Raw genomic sequence first — 19,537 nt, forward strand, 5'->3', positions numbered from 1 at the left:
AAGAGAACAATTCAGCGGCACTTAGCGCATTCACGGTGTTGTGCAACCACGACCTCTGTGGAGTTCTGAAACATTTCCAAAATACAACCCCAGGCCCATAAAGCAATTACTCTCCATTTCCTCCTCCCTGCAGACCCTGGCAACCACTAATCTCCGTTAGTCTTTGTGGGTTTACCTGTTCCAGGTACTCCATGTGAATAGAATCATACGCCATGTGACCTTTTGTGCCTGGTTAATCTTTCATTTAGCCTAATGTTTTCCAGGTTCATCCACATCGTAGCTATATCCCCTTTTTGAATATGTTCGCTTGTCTCATTTGTGGAAGGGGAGATAAAGGCACCTGCCTCCTTGGATGTGGGAGTATTTAAGAGTGTGGGTTATTTCCGGGCTGGGGGTAAACTCAAAGAGGGAGGAGGGAGTCAAGTATCAAAGGATGAAACTAAAGAAATTAGAGCTTCCCACTTGGCGCGACCCTGGTAGCAGATCGTCCTTGCCGGATCTCTGCTCACTCCGCAGAGGGCTGCCGACTGTTTCGGGGGGGCAAGTGTTCAGCAGCCGCTTGGCATGCAGAAAGCACCCCAGAAATACTCTTCTAAAGGCAACATTGAAGTCAGTTATTAATTTGATTTCCTTACTGAATTCAGGACTCGTGGGAGAGCGCAGAGGACAGTGGTCAAGTGGGGGGCGCTGGACCACCCAGCTGGATTCCAGTCTCCTGGACGTTGGCAGGTGCGAAGCTCCTCTGTGTTTCAGTTCACATGTAACACAGCAGGCGGGAGGAAGACGGAGGGTAACTGCGGGGAAGCACTGCTCGCCACGCGGAGCGCACTGCTCCACAGACGCAAGCCATTACGACGTGCGTAAGTCACGGGGCTTCAAGATCTACCCATTCCAAAAATCTTTTCCTTGGCAAATTTCCCATAGCAGGCATCCTTTTTATCATGTAAGATAAAAAATAGTCCTTATAGCATCTAAACATTTGACGGCCCCGCTCTGTACGTGGAAGATTTGATGACTAGAACTATTAAAATCTTAGTTCTGCCAACTTTTTTTTTTTTTCATTTTCTCCCTTTTAAGAGTGTCAGGGAGAGAATAATGAATAAGTAAAGGGATACTCTTGAGGGTATATACACAATCTTAAAAAGTGCATATGAAAATAGAAGATTTTAAAAGTTCTTTAAAAATATGAGGCATTATCACCTATATTGATGGTAGATGGTTAGGTTACGGTGTAACTGGTTTTAGGTTTTGGAGAATCATTTTCTTTTGTAATCTGTCTGCTTGATTCAGTCACCACCCACATGGGATCCTTCTATGCGAATGTTTGTGATGGTGAGGACCATCATGCAATCCACGGCAGACAAGACATAAAATTCCTTTTCCCAACTACAGAAAAAAAAAAAAAAAAGACATGCAACACTGTGAATAAGTATCATCTTCTTCTCAAGGCTGGATTCATACTTAGTAGCTTCTGTGAAGTGATTCTTGTATTCAGAATATCTCCTCTTCCCCAACCTAACATTTTAAGCTTTATCATGGTCCTGGCGGTGTTCACTCTAAGTGATCTACCTGGATTTTAAAAAGCAGTACACAAAAATAAATTCAAAATGGATAAAAGACTTAAAACATGAGGCCTGGAACCATAAAAATCCTAGAACACAGGCAGTAACTTGACATTGGTCATAGCAACTTCTTTCTTGATCTGTCTCCCAAGGCAAAGGAAACAGAAGCAAAAATAAACTATTGGGACTTCATTGAACTAAAAAGCTTCTGCACAGGGAAGGAAACAATCAACAAAACTCAAGGCAACCTGTGGAACTGGAGAAGAATTTGCAAATGACATACCTGATAAAGAGCGCCTAAAATACACAAAGAACTTATAAAACTCAACACCCCCAAAATTAATAATCCAATTAAAATGGGCAGAAGACATGAGTAGATACTTTCCCAAAGAAAGCAAATAGATGGACAACAGACACATGAAAAGATGCTCGACGTCACTGATCAACAGGGAAACACGAATCAAAGCTACATTGAGATTATCACCCCACACTCGCCGGAATGGCGAAAATCAACAACACAAGAAACAAAAGGTGTTGGTGAGGATGCGGAAAAGGAACCCTTTTGCACTGCTGGTGGGAATTCAGACTGGTGCAGCCACTCTGGAGAACAGAGTGGAGGTTCCTCACGAAGTTAAAAATAGAGCTACCTTACACTTCAGCAACCACACTACTGGGTGACATAAAAAGCATATGAAAGAATATAGAAAGACTAATTCAAAAGGATACATTCACCCCGATGTTTACAGCAGTATTACCTACAACAGCCCAGTTATGGAAACAGCCCAAGGGTCCATCGATTGATTGATGGATAAAGATGTGGTGTATATACACTGGAATATTACTCAGCCATGAAAAAGAATGAAATTTTGCCATTTGCAACAATGTGGATAGACCTAGAGTATTATGCTAGGCGGAATCAGTCAGAAAAAGACAAATACTGTATGATTTCACTCATGTGGAATTTAAGAAATGAGCAAAGGGGGGAGAGGGAGGGAGGGAGGGAGGGAGAGGCAAACCAAGAAACAGACGCTCGACTATAGAGAACAAACTGATGGGGTACCAGAGGGGAGGTGACGGAGATTAGGGAGGACACTTGTATGATGAGCAGCAGGTGATGTACGGACAAGTGCTGAATCACTGTGTTGTACACCTGAAACTAATATTACACTGTATCTTAACTGGAATTAAAAAACAAAACAAAACAAAAAACAAAACAGGGCAGCCCGGGTGGCTCAGCGGTTTAGCACCTGCTTTTGGCCCAGGGTGTGATCCCGGGGTCCCAGGATCGAGTCCCACATCGGGCTCCCTGCATGGAGCCTGCTTCTCCCTCTGCCTGTGTCTCTGCCTCTCTGTCTCTCAAGAATAAATAAATAAAATCTAAAAAAAAAAAAAAAAAAAAAAAAACAGACAAAAAACCCACTAAAAAAAAAGCAGTGTATCCCCATTGAGATCTGTGGATGGAAATTTTAACAGGGTAAGTGAGAGGGAACATTGAATTTTCTGGTGTGTGTAAGAATTTTCAGGCATGGACTGAACTTTCTGGCACAGCACTGCAGATGGACATGTTGAATTTCCAGGTGGACGGCAGACCTGGGGCCAGATAGCAGCACCAGTAACGGGAAGTTGCGAGGCCCCTGATCGTGGGAGAGAGGATACTAGGAAATAGGTGAGGAATGCAGGAAAGGTATGGAGGTCAGAGATTTCCTTTCCAATGAGGACTTTAGCTCAGAGCCATCCTTATCCTTTATACATGTAAAGGGAGCAAGATATCTAGAGATCAAGTCACTAGGATAAAACTTCTAATTCCATTCTTTAATCTACTGGACGTCACCTTCTTGAATGTGGGTCCTCTCACACTGAAGATCTGAATATTGCTAAAACAAAAGCAACTGCTGTAAGCCCACTGCGAGGAGGGAGACCTTAACACTTCATTCTCTAAAAGAGGCAGCAAATAATGAGTGTATAGGAATACAATAAACATATCTCAAAAAAGAATGATACAACTTTTATTTTCCATGGATTTTAAAGATACTTTTGCTACATAGTTATGTATTTTTATGAGATTATATTTATTCATTTGTATGAAGTTCAACCTTATACAATTTCAAGGTGATATGTTTGGTAGTGTATCTATAATCTTTAAAAAGTTTAGAGTTTTTGGAATGTACAGGATATGAGGTAAAATCAAGATTACATTAAAAATTGTTTTCTCCTCTGCACTGATTTTGCAGGGAGGCTCAAATGGCAAGTACACTATTAAATGACATTTACTATCAAAAATAGGAGTTCATTTGAATTACTATGAAAAACATAAGCCACTGTAACCGCCACAGTGGCATATTTTACCATTTTAGACATTCAACTATATAGAAATCTCTGGGCTATTACACTCAAACTCATTTGCACTGCCAAATGTGGCACTTTTTACGAAGTTTCTAGAAAATAATCGCAATCACTGTTGTTTTGGGGGAAAGTTAGCCTATACATAAGAGATTAAGTTTAAATAAAATGTAAACATACAGTATATTATAGTGACAGGTCATTCTTATACTTGGAAAGGCCAAGTTTATCCGTTTCTTTTTTGAACAAAGGTTAATGTTTTTTCTACAGCACATATCATTTGACATAAAACAATTACAATACATGCCCATTCTAATATAAGAGAAATTCTTCAGAGATCTTCAAAGCACAAAACATATGTCCTTTTTTCAAAGACTGACAGAAGTGCTTAGTAATCACTAAAATGCTAATAACCTCAGCAACTAAAAATTAGTGATTCACTACCCTAAAATTCAAATAATAAATTAAAAAGGCTAGTTACAAGTGTTTTACAGATAACAGATGTGATAAAACAAGAATTTTAAGATAGTTTCATTACAAACTGTATTATTACTGGCAGTCATCGACATCTATGCAAGATGTACAATGTGATACTTGACAAAGTTCAGTCTGATCATCCAATAACTCACAAATGCAAGCTCACAAAACATTAATGAATTATGCAATTGCAAAGTGCTCTAATGCAACATTAACCACATGCAATCAACAATTTGGAACAGTATCCAGACAGACATTACATTAAACATTAGTTTTTCAAGAAAGAAAGCAGCTTGAAGTTTACTGGTGCAAATTAATTTTGTCTTCGGATTTGGTGCCCCAAACAAAAAGGTTAGGTTTGATTATGAATTCTGATGGTGATGGCAGTAGTTATGGGAGAAGCAGCAAAACTTATGGGAGTTCTTCAAAATTAGCCTATTCCAGATAGATGGAGTATGTGGGTGTGTGTATATATATATATATATATATATTTCTACACTTCATATGTATAGTTTATATATATGCCATATATATATATATATATATATATGCATGTCCATACATACATACATATAGTTCAGAGGCTCACAAAAACCAAATTAAATAGGTTTGAAATTCAGAGTTGAGTAGGATTACTTTTAAAAAGTATCTACAAGCCCTCTGTTGTTTAACATGTTCTCAAGACCTGAAGAGGTGCTTTCTGAGTAAACATTAAAATATTTTTAGGCCAAGTAAACTGTCTGTGCTTTCTTTGATTTATCTGTGAATTCATGAATATATACTTGTAGTGAAGAACTCCACATTTATCAAACAAGAAGTTTCTTTTTTCATGCATATTCTTTCATCCAGTTTTTATCTGCTAAGCCCCTCCAGTTATTCATCATAATCCCACTTACCAAATAATTAAGACAAATGAGGAGGTAGAAATATAGCACTAGATTGCTTTCACAGCATCAGACTTTGACTTTTTTTTTTTTATAGCATGTTAGTGTAAATTTTAATCATTCTGAATTTTTCACTAGGTAATATATCTTTAGAACAAACAGATCAGGTTGTCACTGTTACACTCATGCTGACTGGTCAAAATATCAATTATATATTGTTGCCTCTTAGAAAAGTCTGTTTTACAAGAAGGCATTAAAAAAAAAAAGAGAGAGAGAAAAGAAAAAAAAAAAAACAAAAGAAAAAAGGAAAGAAAAAAGTCCCAATGAAACAAAAACCCCAAAATTGCTATTTCTGTGGCTTGCATTCTAATAAGGTGCCAGCCTCTACCTAATGATATAAGCATTGAAAATGGCAAAAATGATGTATTATAGTCTCAATGCCAGTGCTAAATGCCACTGTTTTTGTAAAAGCAATACAGAAATAATTTTAGTACATGACAAAATAAAATGTAATACAGTATTAAAAATAAAGTTATATTTTCACTTGATTACAAAGTACTGAATGATAAAGGCAATCAAAATGGAAAAGAAAGCAAACAGCACGAGGATGACAGCGGCACACTGCTCGTCGCTCAGTGCCCGCCGGGTCCTTGTGCTTTCCACAGTGTCTCTGTTGGTGCTGGCTGGTGGGTCAGTCCTCTGAGAGATGAAGAGCACTGTTGTGCTGTAGGGACCTACTAGGTCCTGATGCCCCACGGGGTCTTGGCACTGGCGAATGGCACACACACGGAAACGATATTCACAGTTCAGCTGAAGGCTTGAATACCGGAATGAAGAATCAGGACCTTTGTAAATCTGTTAATAAGAGAGTGGAAGAAGAATTATGTATGAAGGTCAGGCGGAAAATCTATTTTACAACAGGCTAGTTTTAGAATTATTTTTGGGATGGAAGCTAGGGAGTGCTACTGCTTTTATCTTTTAAATGACATTTAAAAAATACCTACCTTTCTATTAAAGAGCTAATCTGCTGTATAAGGGCAGGAGAAACTGTAAAAGTGAGGATGTGCCATCCTATCCTCACAGAACTTATAGACCAGTTAAGGAGAGATTTGCCCCCAAAGTAGCTAGAGAACAAGGAAAACCAGCCCATAGGTATTTCCCTGATTTTCTCAAGTATAAGAAGTCAAACTTTTGTGAAACTTTCATGAGAAGGGAAACCACATCTAATCATTCTTCCTCATTATATCTTTACAAAACTGGTTTCTGTACAATTTCAAACATCTGCCGAAACAATTAATGAGTGAATAAGGGAGCTTTCTACAGGTGTCTATGGCAACTTATTTTATGAACTTTAAAGAAATCACTTAGAATCACAGAATTGGATCTTAAAACCCAATTCCTCTGCCCATCCCTTAGAAAGGAAATAACAAGAATGGAATTCCATGGATTTTCAAGAGCATGCTAGTAATGATTAAGAGGATATGTCCTGGGACTGGTCACCCCTGCGTCCGAGCACTGTCTGCCAGGCCACACTCCATGTGCTCTTAGACCAATCACCTTAGTACAGTGAGCGTAATAGTTATGTTGTATGGTAACTATGAGAATGAAAGAAACTAGTACTTGTTAAAGGACTGCACACGGTGCCCAGCACATAACAAGTGTTCCGTGTGTGGAAGCTAGAATTTCCATTAATCAGTCCCTTCCCTCATTCTATGAATGAGAAAACCAAGACTCATACTGCCTGTCCAACTAAGTTCTTGAGCTAGTTGGTGGGCTGTTAAGTCAGATCAACCCAAACCTGACCTAGTCCTCTTTTAGGCAATTTTAGCTACTTCAATTGTATCTGGGTTGCCAATCTAAGATTTTTACATACTGGTTTGTTTGTGAAGAGCAAAATTAAGAGCTTTGTCTCATTTCTGTGTCTTCAGAATCTAGCATATAATCGGTACTTAAGGCCACTAAATTAGTGAGTTATTGACTGTTTATGTCAAAATGTGTGTCAGTGGATGCTGAGAATATATAAAGGAGCTTTTACTGAAGGAAGTAAGACTTAGCATGAAACAAAGAAAACCATAAACATGCATTAGTTCTGAGGATGGACATAAGTAATACGGGGAGTGGGAATGTAGTAATTAATGTTCATGTCTGGATCATGGTAAAAGCAGCAACGTCAGTAAATTAGAAGAGTGTATTAGAAAGCAGTGTCAAAGAGTACACATACATACAACAAACCCAAAATGGTAAAGATAAAAAAATACGTATTTGTCATGTGTCTATAATAGATGACATTTGTCTTAAAAATTTTCTTTACTTTCCATTTGTCTCCAAATGAGCATGGTAATATGGTTAGGGAAAAAAACTCAACAAATGGTATGAGGGTGATAGGTGAAGAGATCTGAGAGACAGGAGGAGTATGTTCATAACACTAGTTGGAACTTCAGGTCTAATTCCACAGGGGCCACTTTAGGTGTGTGATATTTACAACAGTTTTAAGGAATCTTGATCATAAAGCTGAATGAGAGACTGAGAAAGCTGGGCAGGGTAGGGGCTCCTGCTGTGTATGAAAGCACAAGGATATAATACCTCAGTATAGTTTTTATGGATCATTTTTAGAAATGATTTTTGAGTAAGTAGGCAGGCAGGCAAAAAAAAAAAATCGTTTCAACAGTTCAAAGCTTGGAGACCAAAACAATGTTAGAATTTATGACACTGATGAAGTAAAGAGTTTGGAAAGAAGAGACTGGGAGGGAAAATAATGAAGTCAAGTTTTCAGTTTTGTGTTCCAGATGCTGGAAGGATATCTAAACAGGGAGAATTCTTGTAGGTAACTATAAATACGAGGACGGAAGAAAACAGATAAACTTGCTAAAGTTAACTTAATCACGCCATTTCCACCCCTCCATTTCATACTGACAAAGATACAACTGTTTTGATCTTAGTAAACAGAAAAGAGCAAAGTAAAACTCTGAAAAATTCATAATTTTTTGGCCTGTAGCTATTGTTCACAAATGACTTGGAGTTACATGTAATTAAAACAAAACAAAAAAATAAAACGGCTCTTTATATTTACTCTCAATGGAGAAATGCAGACTAAACTTAAGCTTGTGAAGTCTGCATGTTTAGCTGGCTAAGAACTTTGAAACCGTATGTCAACTGCAACAGAATTTTTTGTTTGCAACAAAATTTTATAGGGAAACTTTTAAAGTTTAGATTTTCATAAATTGATATCTGTCCTTATTTTAGCTTTGTGAATAGGTCACAGCATGAAGAAAATAACAAATGTTATTTGTTAATAACAAATAAAAATGAAACCAGCATCTTACTTGTTTATATGACTCCATATTCACATTTTAGAAACATAGATTGGCTGGATTTACCAAGAACTCAAGCAAAAATGAAAATTAGTCTCTTGTTATCTTTGGAGGGTAAGTAAACATGCTTGCTATCAAAGATAACCACTTTTTTTTTTTAAAAGATTTATTTATTCATGATAGACATAGAGAGAGAGAGAGAGGCAGAGACACAGGAGGAGGGACAAGCAGGCCCATGCTGGGAGCCTGACGTGGGACTCGATCCCGGGACCCCAGGATTGCGCCCTGGGCCAAAGGCAGATGCGAAACCACTGAGCCACCCAGGGATCCCCAAAGATAACCACTTTTGAAGTTGTCATTACAAAGGAACAAATTCTACTCTCTGTATGTTACAAATCCACAATCTGACACTGAGTAATGTGCACAGTATCTATCATTTATAGCAGTTAGTGTAAGAATGATTTTAACAATACATTACTTTTAGGCTAAGTGCAGACTTGTTTGTACCTTTCTTTAAGGTTTATTATGCATTTGATTACATTTTAAAGTAATTATTCATTATGACATATAATAAGGCAATATGTGCCAATATAATATGGCGCATATGGTCATATATCACCCTTCTGTAACTTATGAATTTATGATTGCAAATACTTATTTGCAATAGTGATCAACACATGAAGAAAACAGTAAAAATCCCTGAAAACAATGGAATACCCACATGGCTCTTGTCCATACCATTCTTCCCCTCGATGTTTAAGTGAACCTGGGAGCTTTTAGAGCAGTTAAGTTTGTTGTGCATAAGCACCACTTATAACTTTAAAAAACATAAAACAATCATGGGTCCTGTTCTTAGACATTCAGGTTCATTAGGTCTGTAGGCCACTCAGAGGGGCATCATTTTGGGAATCTAAGTTCAGAAGTTTAAAAGTTGTATAGAATCCAACAAGCCACTATCCTCATACCCATTCTCTGACACTGCCAACAATACTGACTTCTGATGGGGTATCAAATGCTCCCTTACCCAATCCTTGTACAGGGAGAAGCTTGCCTCATTATTAACTCCAGAGGAGGCCTCTGCTCTGGTTGGCTTAAATCCTGAACAGTCATTGGTTAAGGGAAAGCTTTGCAGTCTAAGCACTTTCTCTTTCGAATGAGGGAGAATAAATTCCACATGGCTTAGGGCAGTCACTAAAGACTGCTGAGAAAAGCCATGCCCCTGACAACTTCACTGAGTTTCTGTATCAAGCAATTCTGAGGCCTGCTTACCTTTAGGCTTCTTCTTAAGAGGATTTACACTTAATTGTGCCAGTCTGAGTTGGTTTTCATGGAACTTGCAACATAATAAGCTGTGACACAGAAGTGCCTTAGGTACAGACTCCCAGGTGAGGTTGATCTGCTTTGAAGATGGCTCTACTGTCTCCCAGTATTTTTAAACTTTACTTGTTATACAACTTGAAATGCCATTTTGGTAAAAAAGCAGTTGCTTTAAAAATACATACACTCTCTAGGGGATTAGAGAACCAGTAGACACTTGCACCTTTGGTATGAATTTTCCCATGCAAATAGTCTTTCTCTCTTTTTTAAAGATTTTTATTGATTCGAGAGAGAGAGAGAGAGAGAGAGAGAGAGAGAGAGAGAGAGAGGCAGAGACACAGGCAGAGAGAGAAGCAGGCTCCATGCGGGGAGCCCAATGCGGGACTCGATCCCAGTACTTCAGGATCACGCCCTGAGCCGAAGGCAGGTGCTAAACCGCTGAGCCACCCAGGGATCCCCCAATAGTCTTTCTCTTAATGACAATAAGGTCAGCTGTTCTTTGTATATGGGAGTTATGATGTGTGTCAGATGGGAGGCAAGTCAGAGTGTGATTTTAGAGAATGGGGGCCATTTTAGATAAAGTGCTACAGAATGGGGCACTGCACAGCAAGAAGGCAACAAAGCTGATCAAAGAGGGCAAAGAAAGGGAAGAGTACAAAGAAATCAATTTGTTTCTATTTTTCCCTTCCTTGTCCCTCTAAGTTTAGCCCAGGTATTGCTGCCAGGTGAATTTGCTTCCAGATCTACAATCCCCAAAACACTGTAAGTTAAAGGTTTTTAGGTAAACAGATAAGCTAGTTTAGAAACTAAACCACCAACTTATTTAAAATAATCCCTTCTTAAAAACATCAGCCCTTCCTACTGCTATGGAATAAAGACCCACAGGACCAAAAGCCATGGGACCTGGCTTCCTTAACTACACATTCCATTTTAGAGTCTTACTCAAGTCACGCTTGAGAGTTCACAGCTCCTTAGCTCACAGCACCACCATGCACCCTGCCCCCTCACTAAATGGCATTTCTTTTAGAAAACATTACAAAATCCAGCTGGAATAAATCATTCCTTTTTATAAAGTAGGTTTTATCTTTATTATGACTTTTTGCTTGGCTATATAAAATGCCATGATTATAAAATTTCTGCTTGTTTGTTAATTTCTAAACAACTTTCTTGAAATCAGAACAGTAACCTATTAATATTGTAGCTCCTCACAATTCTTTATACATAGTATTTATTAGCACATGTGTGTTGAGTATCAAATTTTAAGTAAAATATTACATTCCATGAATGGAACTGAACTCTTAAAAACACAACCTTCAAACTTTTGGGAGTATAACCTGTCAATAAATTGTAAAATTTTATAAATATTTAAGAGATTTGGATGAGCAAGTATATGATGATGTTTTAAGTATTTTAGGTTTTATGGCATGCTTACAATCTAAAGTAAGCGAAAGTGATGACACGATTATCTGCTTTTAAGTTAAATTAGAATTAGCAGCGCTATTTCATGTAGTGGTATGTTTATTAAAATTCATACACTACTCAAATGTGGGGTCCCTATTTCCTTTAAACATGTAATGCAATTACATTTTTAATAGTAATTTTGCTTCCTCCTTGGAAGGAAACCTGCTTATCTGTAAATTATTTTCAAATCTGATTATCATGTCAATTTGCAGATGGCCTAATAAAGAAAAACAGTCAATGCCAAATTTAACCTGACTTTGGGGCCCTTTGTAATTTAACTTAAGAAATGACGCTTCCATACTTAACAAAACTTGAAAGAAAAAATTATATCTATATTGAAAAATATTCGATTATTAATAACTATAACAGCATGTGATGGAAATAAAATACGAATGATTGATTTTTTTTTTTTTAAATGTGAGTCCTGGCTGTGAAGCTTTTTTTTTTTTTTTAATTTTTATTTATGATAGTCACAGAGAGAGAGAGAGAGAGAGAGAGAGAGAGAGAGAGAGGCAGAGACATAGGCAGAGGGAGAAGCAGGCTCCATGCACCAGGAGCTCGACGTGGGATTCGATCCCCGGTCTCCAGGATCACGCCCTGGGCCAAAGGCAGGCGCCAAACCGCTGCGCCACCCAGGGATCCCGAATGATTGATTTTCTAGGGGGAAAAGAAAATATAAGCTCCTCAAAACAATCCAGCTTAAAAGCACTCAAAATCAAGAAGAAAAAAAACGGAGAATCAGATGAAATGCTTACAGAAATTAGCCTTTGATTTGCATAAATACTACTTCTTTATAAAAGATACTGGTAAGCTCCCTACTTCATCTCACTGCCAATCACCCTGTACCAGGAAGCCATCTCTGAAATTTTTCAGCCTGGTAGGTAGGTGATACTTTTTTTTTTTTCTTAAATATTTTATTTATTTATTCATGAGAGACACACACACATACACACACACACACACACAGAGAGAGAGAGAGAGAGAGGCAGAGACACAGGCAGAGGGAGAAGAAGGCTCCATGCAGGGAGCCCGATGTGGGACTCGATCCTGGGACCCTGGGATCATGCCCTGAGCTGAAGGCAGATGCTCAACTGCTGAGCCACCCAGGCGTGCCCCGGTAGGTGATACTTCTGCTAGGTAGGCTTCCATAACGATTGTTATCATAGTTATAACACTGAATTATAATTATGATTATTACTGTTATTTTGAAAGCCTCCTTAATGTTCTCTGCTTCTGCCCGTGTCCCATTCTAGCCAAAATGACCTTGTGTCTGATCCTGTGACGACTCTGGTCAAAATCCTCTACCGGCTTCTCATTTTACATGGAGTGGCCTGTAGTACCCTACATGATCTTCGTATCACACAAAGATCCTCTTTATCATTGACTACTTGACATCACCTATTATTTTCCCCATTGCTCATACAACCAATCCTATACTGGCCTTCTTGTTCATTAAGTTTAACAAGCATGCTCCTATCTCAAAGGCCTTTGTACCTATTGCTTCCACTCCTTGGACAACTGTTCTCCCCATATTCACCTCCTTTGGGTCTCTGTTTGATTGTCACCTGACTGCCCCATATGAAATAGCACTAGCTGTCTCTCCTCCCAAAACTGCCTATTCCTTTTACCCAGTTTTATTATTCACTGTACTTCCCTGTGCTTTTAGTATCTCTTTTTCTGCTGAATATAAGTGCCACAGAGGTAAGAACTTTTTGTTCAGTGTTATATATCCTGAGTGCCTGGCATCTAGTTTAATAAATTCTTATCAAATGAATGAATCATCTGTTAAATATACAGAGATATTGTGTAGTTACTAATCTTCGGAACACAGTATGTACTAAATAAATGTTTTTTGAATTGGAAAGATAAAGAGACAAATCTTGCACTGTAAGTACATAAAAATGAGAAAAAAATGAATATCCACAGAATTACATCTTTGCACATACCTGTTTAAACTCTGAATCTTTTCCCAACATAACTTGAAGACTGTAAATAACTGGATCACCTTTCATTGGCTGTAAACATTCCCATGTAATTTCACAAGTGTGATCATTTATTTTCTCTATTTTGGGGGCTGTAGAGAACAAATACAAATAAAATCTGCTCTGCTTGATTTTTAACTTGGCACATCACACAGACACTTGTTTTAATCAAAATCAACAAACCTTTAAAGCTCAGTTATATATCTGAATTTTTGAAATTTGCAGACATAGTTAATTAATGGTTTACTCTCTCCAGGCCATATAATCTATAGGTGTTACAATGGCCAGATTGACTAAAATATCTATCAAGGTAAGCACTGTTTTTGTTGAGTTAAAAAGCCAACAGAGGGATTATGTCAGTTCTAAAACAATGTTAATGGTGCTTCTAAGAACATAACTAGAACATGAGATTTTGTAATTTAAAAAAATCTCCTAAATTGAAAAATACCTCCTGTTGCTTGATATAAAACTGCTTCACTCAATGGTGGGGTAACAAAAGATTTAAACATTAGCAACAGTCATAAGGCTAAGAAACACTAAACTGAATGACAGAATAGAAAAAGGACTCAGTAAAACTCCATCAACATTATTAGAAAGACACTCAAGAACAGTCCTGCTAACTGTGGATCTGCTTAACAAATGACACGATCCAGGACACTGTAATAGAAGTCTCTGTGATTTGTCCTCAGTGTAAGGAATGTTAGTTATTTTTGGCTAAATACACAAAGTGCAATCCTTGCCAGGGTCATTGAAAAATAACACCTCTAAAGTGACAATTTAAATTTTAAAGATATCTGTATATACAAATCTGTGAATGTATGTGCAAATCTGATTAAAAAATTCAAGTTAACTAAGGATACATTTATTTTTTTTTAACAAACAACCTGGCCTTCTCCCTGAAATCCAAATGAATGAAAGAATAAGTCAAAACAATTTGAGTTTGTAATTTTTTCCTTTAAGTAACAATAGGAGAAACAGCAAATGATCCTATTAGAAATCCAGTGTAGTATTTTAGTATCCAGTCTATTCAGTGTAGTATTTTTATGTTAGATTATTAAAAAGATTACAGACAAAACCCAGTACTTGCAGTATCAATGTGCTAGGCAAAATATAGCTTTTTTTTTTTAATATTTTGTTTATTTATTCATGAGAGACACAGAGAGAGAGAGAGAGGCAGAGACACAAGCAGAGGGAGAAGCAGGCTCCATGCAGAGAGCCCAACGTGGGACTCGATCCCAGGTCTCCAGGATCACGCCCTGGGCTAAAGGTGGCGTTAAACCGCTGAGCCACCTGGGCTGCCTAAAATAGCTTTTATTTTTTTATTTTTTATTTTTTTTCTAAAATAGCTTTTATTACTGAGTCAAACTCTCAGTAGGTGGGCTTGTCTATATAATTTTTTTTGTAATTTAAATGTCAGACACATATTGGATGATAAATTGTAATAACAGCACATAAGGCTATATATGAAGATGCATTTAAAATTAATTTATTATTAAAGAAAGTAACCTGAGGATGTATAACTTACCTTTCAAGGCAGCTGGGACAGATTTTGGAGTAGTAAAAATATATTCTTGGGAGAGAGGACCTTCCCCTGCTTCATTACAAGCTTGAATACAGAATTTATAGGATGTTGACTCATTAAGTCTTTGTACTTTGTATGTATGACATGGACCTCTGTATAAGGATATAAACCTAAAATGGAAATGACTCTTATTAAAAATAAACCTTTTCGGACTACCTTCCGAAAAATGTTTAAAAACTATTAAAGTAGTACAGTTGGGACATTATTTAGAAGTAGAAGTTACTCTTAGAACTTAATGCCAGGAACACCTTGTCACTCCAAATAAATCTGTTATATCTTTCATCAGATGATGAAAATCATAAGATTGGTAAATTTTCTAATCTGACATGGTTTCCTAAAAAATTACTGCTAAATTTTGTGCCCATCACAGTAACTTTTCAGGCTTATGGTATAGCTTTGTTTCTGACTGCTATCTTTTAATGTTCATACATTTTTAAAGATACTCAGAATAGTACAATTTTCATTAGACTCTTTGGCATATAACTAGTTATATAAAAAAGAGAATCCTCAATGTCCAGGCATAATTTTAGTTGTTTTGGTTATGTTTTCTAGAGATTTACCCAGCAGTATGAAAGAATATATAATTTGCCCCATCTGAACTGTTTGATGAAAAGTTTATCATCATGTATGTCATCCATAAGTTCAATGTTCCCCAATATTTTTGATTGGCTGCTTTAACATTTTTGGAAATTGGGGAATCAATAATGGAATGAATGCCCACATAGTTCTAAATAGTCTGAAAACTGTAGTCAGGTTAAAAATGAAAAATCAGTTAAAGACCTGAAGTAACAAAATTTCCAAGAAGCAGTAATTAGATAAGCCTTGCCTTTTTAACCCCCCCCCCCTTTTTTAAAGAATAGGGGAGAAAAAGAGTTTAAACCACTATCGAAAAAGCCGACAATGACAAAATCTTGGTCAGGAAACAGCTGAAATAGCATTCAGACACTATCCCACAGCAAATGTAAACAGTTGTGAAAAATCAAAGGGAAAGAGTAAAACCTAAGTATTACTAAATTGATTTATTAAATTTAGATAGTAAATTTACAATATCATAGAAGTTTTTAATTTATTTTCCACAGCCATAAGCCATACTCATACCTTACAATTCTCTAGATGGTAGCTAAATGTTAATTAAGCTTATTGTTCTAGCTTATTAATATTATTTATATATATATATATATTTATTTATGATAGTCAACAGAGAGAGAGAGAGAGAGAGAGAGAGAGAGAGAGAGAGAGAGAGGTAGAGACACAGGCAGAGGGAGAAGCAGGCTCCATGCACCGGGAGCCCAATGTGGGATTCGATCCCAGGTCTCCAGGATCGCGCCCTGGGCCAAAGGCAGGCGCCAAACCGCTGTGCCACCCAGGGATCCCAATATTATTTATATTTAATGGAATTTTTATTCTATTACATTTCAGTCAACTGCTAGTTAGACCTGTTTCCAGTAAACCTTCTTGCATTATCCTAAATGTAAATGCTACAAAGGGCATGAAAATAACTTACAGAATTAATTCACCCAATGATAACACATATTAAAGATAAATGGCTATACCAAAAATCTGTAGCAAGGTAAAGAACCTCCTTCTAGAGGTAAGGCCTTACAAAGGGTACATAAAATTCTGTCAAGAACAAAAGCTAACATTTATAGAGGCACAGATTTCAGAAAATGATCAATACTGTTTGCTCTGTATAATGCTCTTACTAGTGATACAGTATGTTTAATTCTGTATGTTATTCTAAATGTGTAAGCATTTCTGAGAGTACTTACGTAAAAAAGTATCATGGATATTCCATTATTGAATATTTGGCTAAGATACAAACACAACACAAAAAGCAAAGTGGGAAGACCTTCGGAAAAGCTGCTACTAGCACTCTGAATCCATGAGATTATACAGATTGTTTCTTATAAGCTGAGTGAATAGTAGAAAAGTAAAATTTAAGTTCTTAAAAATATTAGAATAACTCCTGTAAAGGGTATATGGTATTGTTTACATGGGCTATAATGCCAATAAACAGCCTCAGATTTCCATTTGAATAATTTATATTACAAATCTTTTGATTTATGATTAAAAATGATTTGGTGGGATACTATATGGCATGGATGTCAAGAAAATGTAAAGGACGCCAGCAAAGATGAGAACCTAGCAGGAGGACTAGCTAATAACCAGAGACTAACCAAGTCTGACAGTAAGGAACTAAACTGTATTTACTTAGCATGCAGGTTCTGTGACAGGGGTGTGGAGGAAAGAAAGTCAGACATAGGGGTCTTAAGCCAATCAATTATTTACTGTCAAAACCACCTCTGCTGGAAATAAGGGCTTAAGAACTTTTTTGGTAGCAAAGATTGTTTCTTTTACTAGCATGAAGAGAGTAAATGGGTTAGAGAAGAGAGTCAAAGAATAGCTCACTTAATTTTTCTCTTGGCATCCTACTCACAAGTTATAAACAGGAAATCATCACTATATCTTCTGGTCTTTTGAAAATAGCACATTTAAAATTACTTATTAGAATTCTAACCTAGTTTTGAAATCTTATTAATTTCTACTGTTTATTTAGATTTATATACTTAAGACCTAAGAAACTATAAAGTAGCAATTAAAAACACCTACCTTCCATTCTTTTTTTTTTTTTAAGATTTTTATTTATTCATGAGAGAGAGAGAGAGAGAGAGAGAGAGAGAGAGAGAGAGAGAGAGAGAGAGAGGCAGAGACACAGGCAGAGGGAGAAGCAGGCTCCATGCAGGGAGCCTGATGTGGGACTCGATCCTGGGTCTCCAGGATCACGCCCTGGGCCGAAGGCAGGCGCTGAACCACTGAGCCACCCAGGGATCCCACCTACCTTCCATTCTTATCCTCCATCTGAAGGTGGTACTGAATAGAATCTGTTGACAGTGTTTTTGGGGTTCCTTCTCCCCATTTCAGCTTAAGGTTCTGGTGGCTGAAGGCAACACATTCCAGACGAGGTGGATCAGGAGGGAGGGGCTTAGTTTTTAATTTTATCATGTGGCTGAAAGGACCAGCTCCAAGGCTATTCAAGGCTTGAATTCGTATTCTAAGTGCCACATTAAGAAAAAAAAAATCAGTTATGATCACTCTATTTAAAGTTTCTCTCTAGCCTAGGCAAAAATTAACATAGTGTGTAGAGTGTACCTGTATGTTGTATCTGGTTGCAAATTGTCTATAATATAGCTTGTAACCTTTCCCACTGTCAAGGGCTGTTTATCTCCAAAGTCTATGCTGTAGGCAAGGATTTCCGAACCATGGTCACAAGGCTTTTCCCAGCTTATTGCAAGGCATGTAGAAGGTGAATAATAGGGATTTTCTATATCATCATCATTTATTTCTTGAAGACAAGTCACAATAGCAGGAACTGATGGTGGAGTCACACAGGCTACTACTTCACTGAAAGGGCCTGCACCCACAATACTCAGAGCCTACAAATTATAACAAAAACATGACCATCAAAATGCTCACAGAACACAAAGCTCTGGCTAGAGTTACAAGGCCCTGACCACCTTTACCTGGACTCTGCAATAATAGGTAGTTGCTGGTGAAAGTCCTTTTAATTCGTAACTGAGACCAGGCCCACAGTAACACATCTGCATACTTCCTTCAACACCTCCCCACTCCAATCGATATTCAGTGACATCAGTTCCATTACTCAAAGGGACCTTTAAAATTTAAGAAAAAGAAAAGGTCTTAAGGTCTTGATATTGATTTAATGGTTTTTAGGCAAAAATGTTCTTTACCTGAGGCATATAAAAAACCGACTGGTCTTGCTTTTGAATTTCTTTAAAATGTTTAAGTAGAATTAAAACTGTTCATTATTACATTTTTATTCATTAAGGTCACCTGAATGTAAGACTGGTCAAAAAATATCCTTGTTTCCAATTAGAAATAAAAATATGACTGAATCACTTCAGAAAGAAAATTTTAAGGTGAATTTTGAAGTCAAAATAATTCAATTAAGTAATATAAATGTTAAGCCATGTAAGGACATTTTCTGTTAAATTTCAAAGGAAGCTGAAAATGCAATTATCATTACTGATTATTACTATACACAATAAACAGAGTGGAGATAATAAATATAAGAGAAATAGTATTATACTAATTCCTATGAATGTTTGTTCTGAACATTAAGCTCAGTCCAGTGGCTAAGTATCTCAGTAATGAGACCAAGCCTTTGAAAAAAATACAAAGCACATCATGAATAAGAAACTCTGTTACTTGTAATGCAAATATGCCTTACTTAAATGCGTCGTAAAGATAGAAAATTCACTTTTTACCATATGAATTTAACTAGGACTTATTGTCTGCATAATTTAGGAGGTGAAATGAACAGTAACTCTATTCTTTTAGATGAACTACTCTAATCATTTAAAGTAGGTAAATGGGAATTACAATACCTCCCAATTTACTTGCGCACAAGTTGCAGATCTGCATGTAACTTGAGGAGGCTTGCATTGATCTGGTGGTCCAGGGGCTGTAGTAATATCACATTTTTCTGAAAATGGTCCAAACTAGAAAAACAAATATAGCCAGTGTTTTCATTTTTTACCCACTGACTGCACAGCTCTTCATAAATATTCACATAAATAAATAATTAAATGCATTATTCCTC

At 37.0% G+C, this 19,537-nt stretch overlaps 1 protein-coding gene across 3 annotated transcripts in view; it reads right to left on the reverse strand.

Moving 5' to 3' along the window:
• Window positions 1–3,546: 3,546 nt before the first annotated feature.
• Window positions 3,547–19,537, reverse strand: part of FNDC3A (fibronectin type III domain containing 3A) — a 172,576-nt gene continuing 156,585 nt past the window's right edge. For all 3 annotated transcript variants that reach the window (XM_055335945.1, XM_055335946.1, XM_055335947.1), the window contains 7 exons: window positions 19,323–19,436; window positions 18,438–18,587; window positions 18,067–18,350; window positions 17,756–17,968; window positions 14,860–15,026; window positions 13,299–13,426; window positions 3,547–6,118 (listed from right to left, as the gene is read on the reverse strand). In XM_055335945.1, the coding sequence (XP_055191920.1) occupies window positions 5,804–6,118; window positions 13,299–13,426; window positions 14,860–15,026; window positions 17,756–17,968; window positions 18,067–18,350; window positions 18,438–18,587; window positions 19,323–19,436 (1,371 nt within the window). In that variant the 3' untranslated portion in view covers window positions 3,547–5,803. The remainder of the gene's footprint in view (window positions 6,119–13,298; window positions 13,427–14,859; window positions 15,027–17,755; window positions 17,969–18,066; window positions 18,351–18,437; window positions 18,588–19,322; window positions 19,437–19,537) is intronic.

Source organism: Nyctereutes procyonoides, unplaced genomic scaffold (assembly GCF_905146905.1).
Source record: "Nyctereutes procyonoides isolate TBG_1078 unplaced genomic scaffold, NYPRO_anot_genome, whole genome shotgun sequence".
Taxonomy (NCBI): domain Eukaryota; kingdom Metazoa; phylum Chordata; class Mammalia; order Carnivora; family Canidae; genus Nyctereutes; species Nyctereutes procyonoides.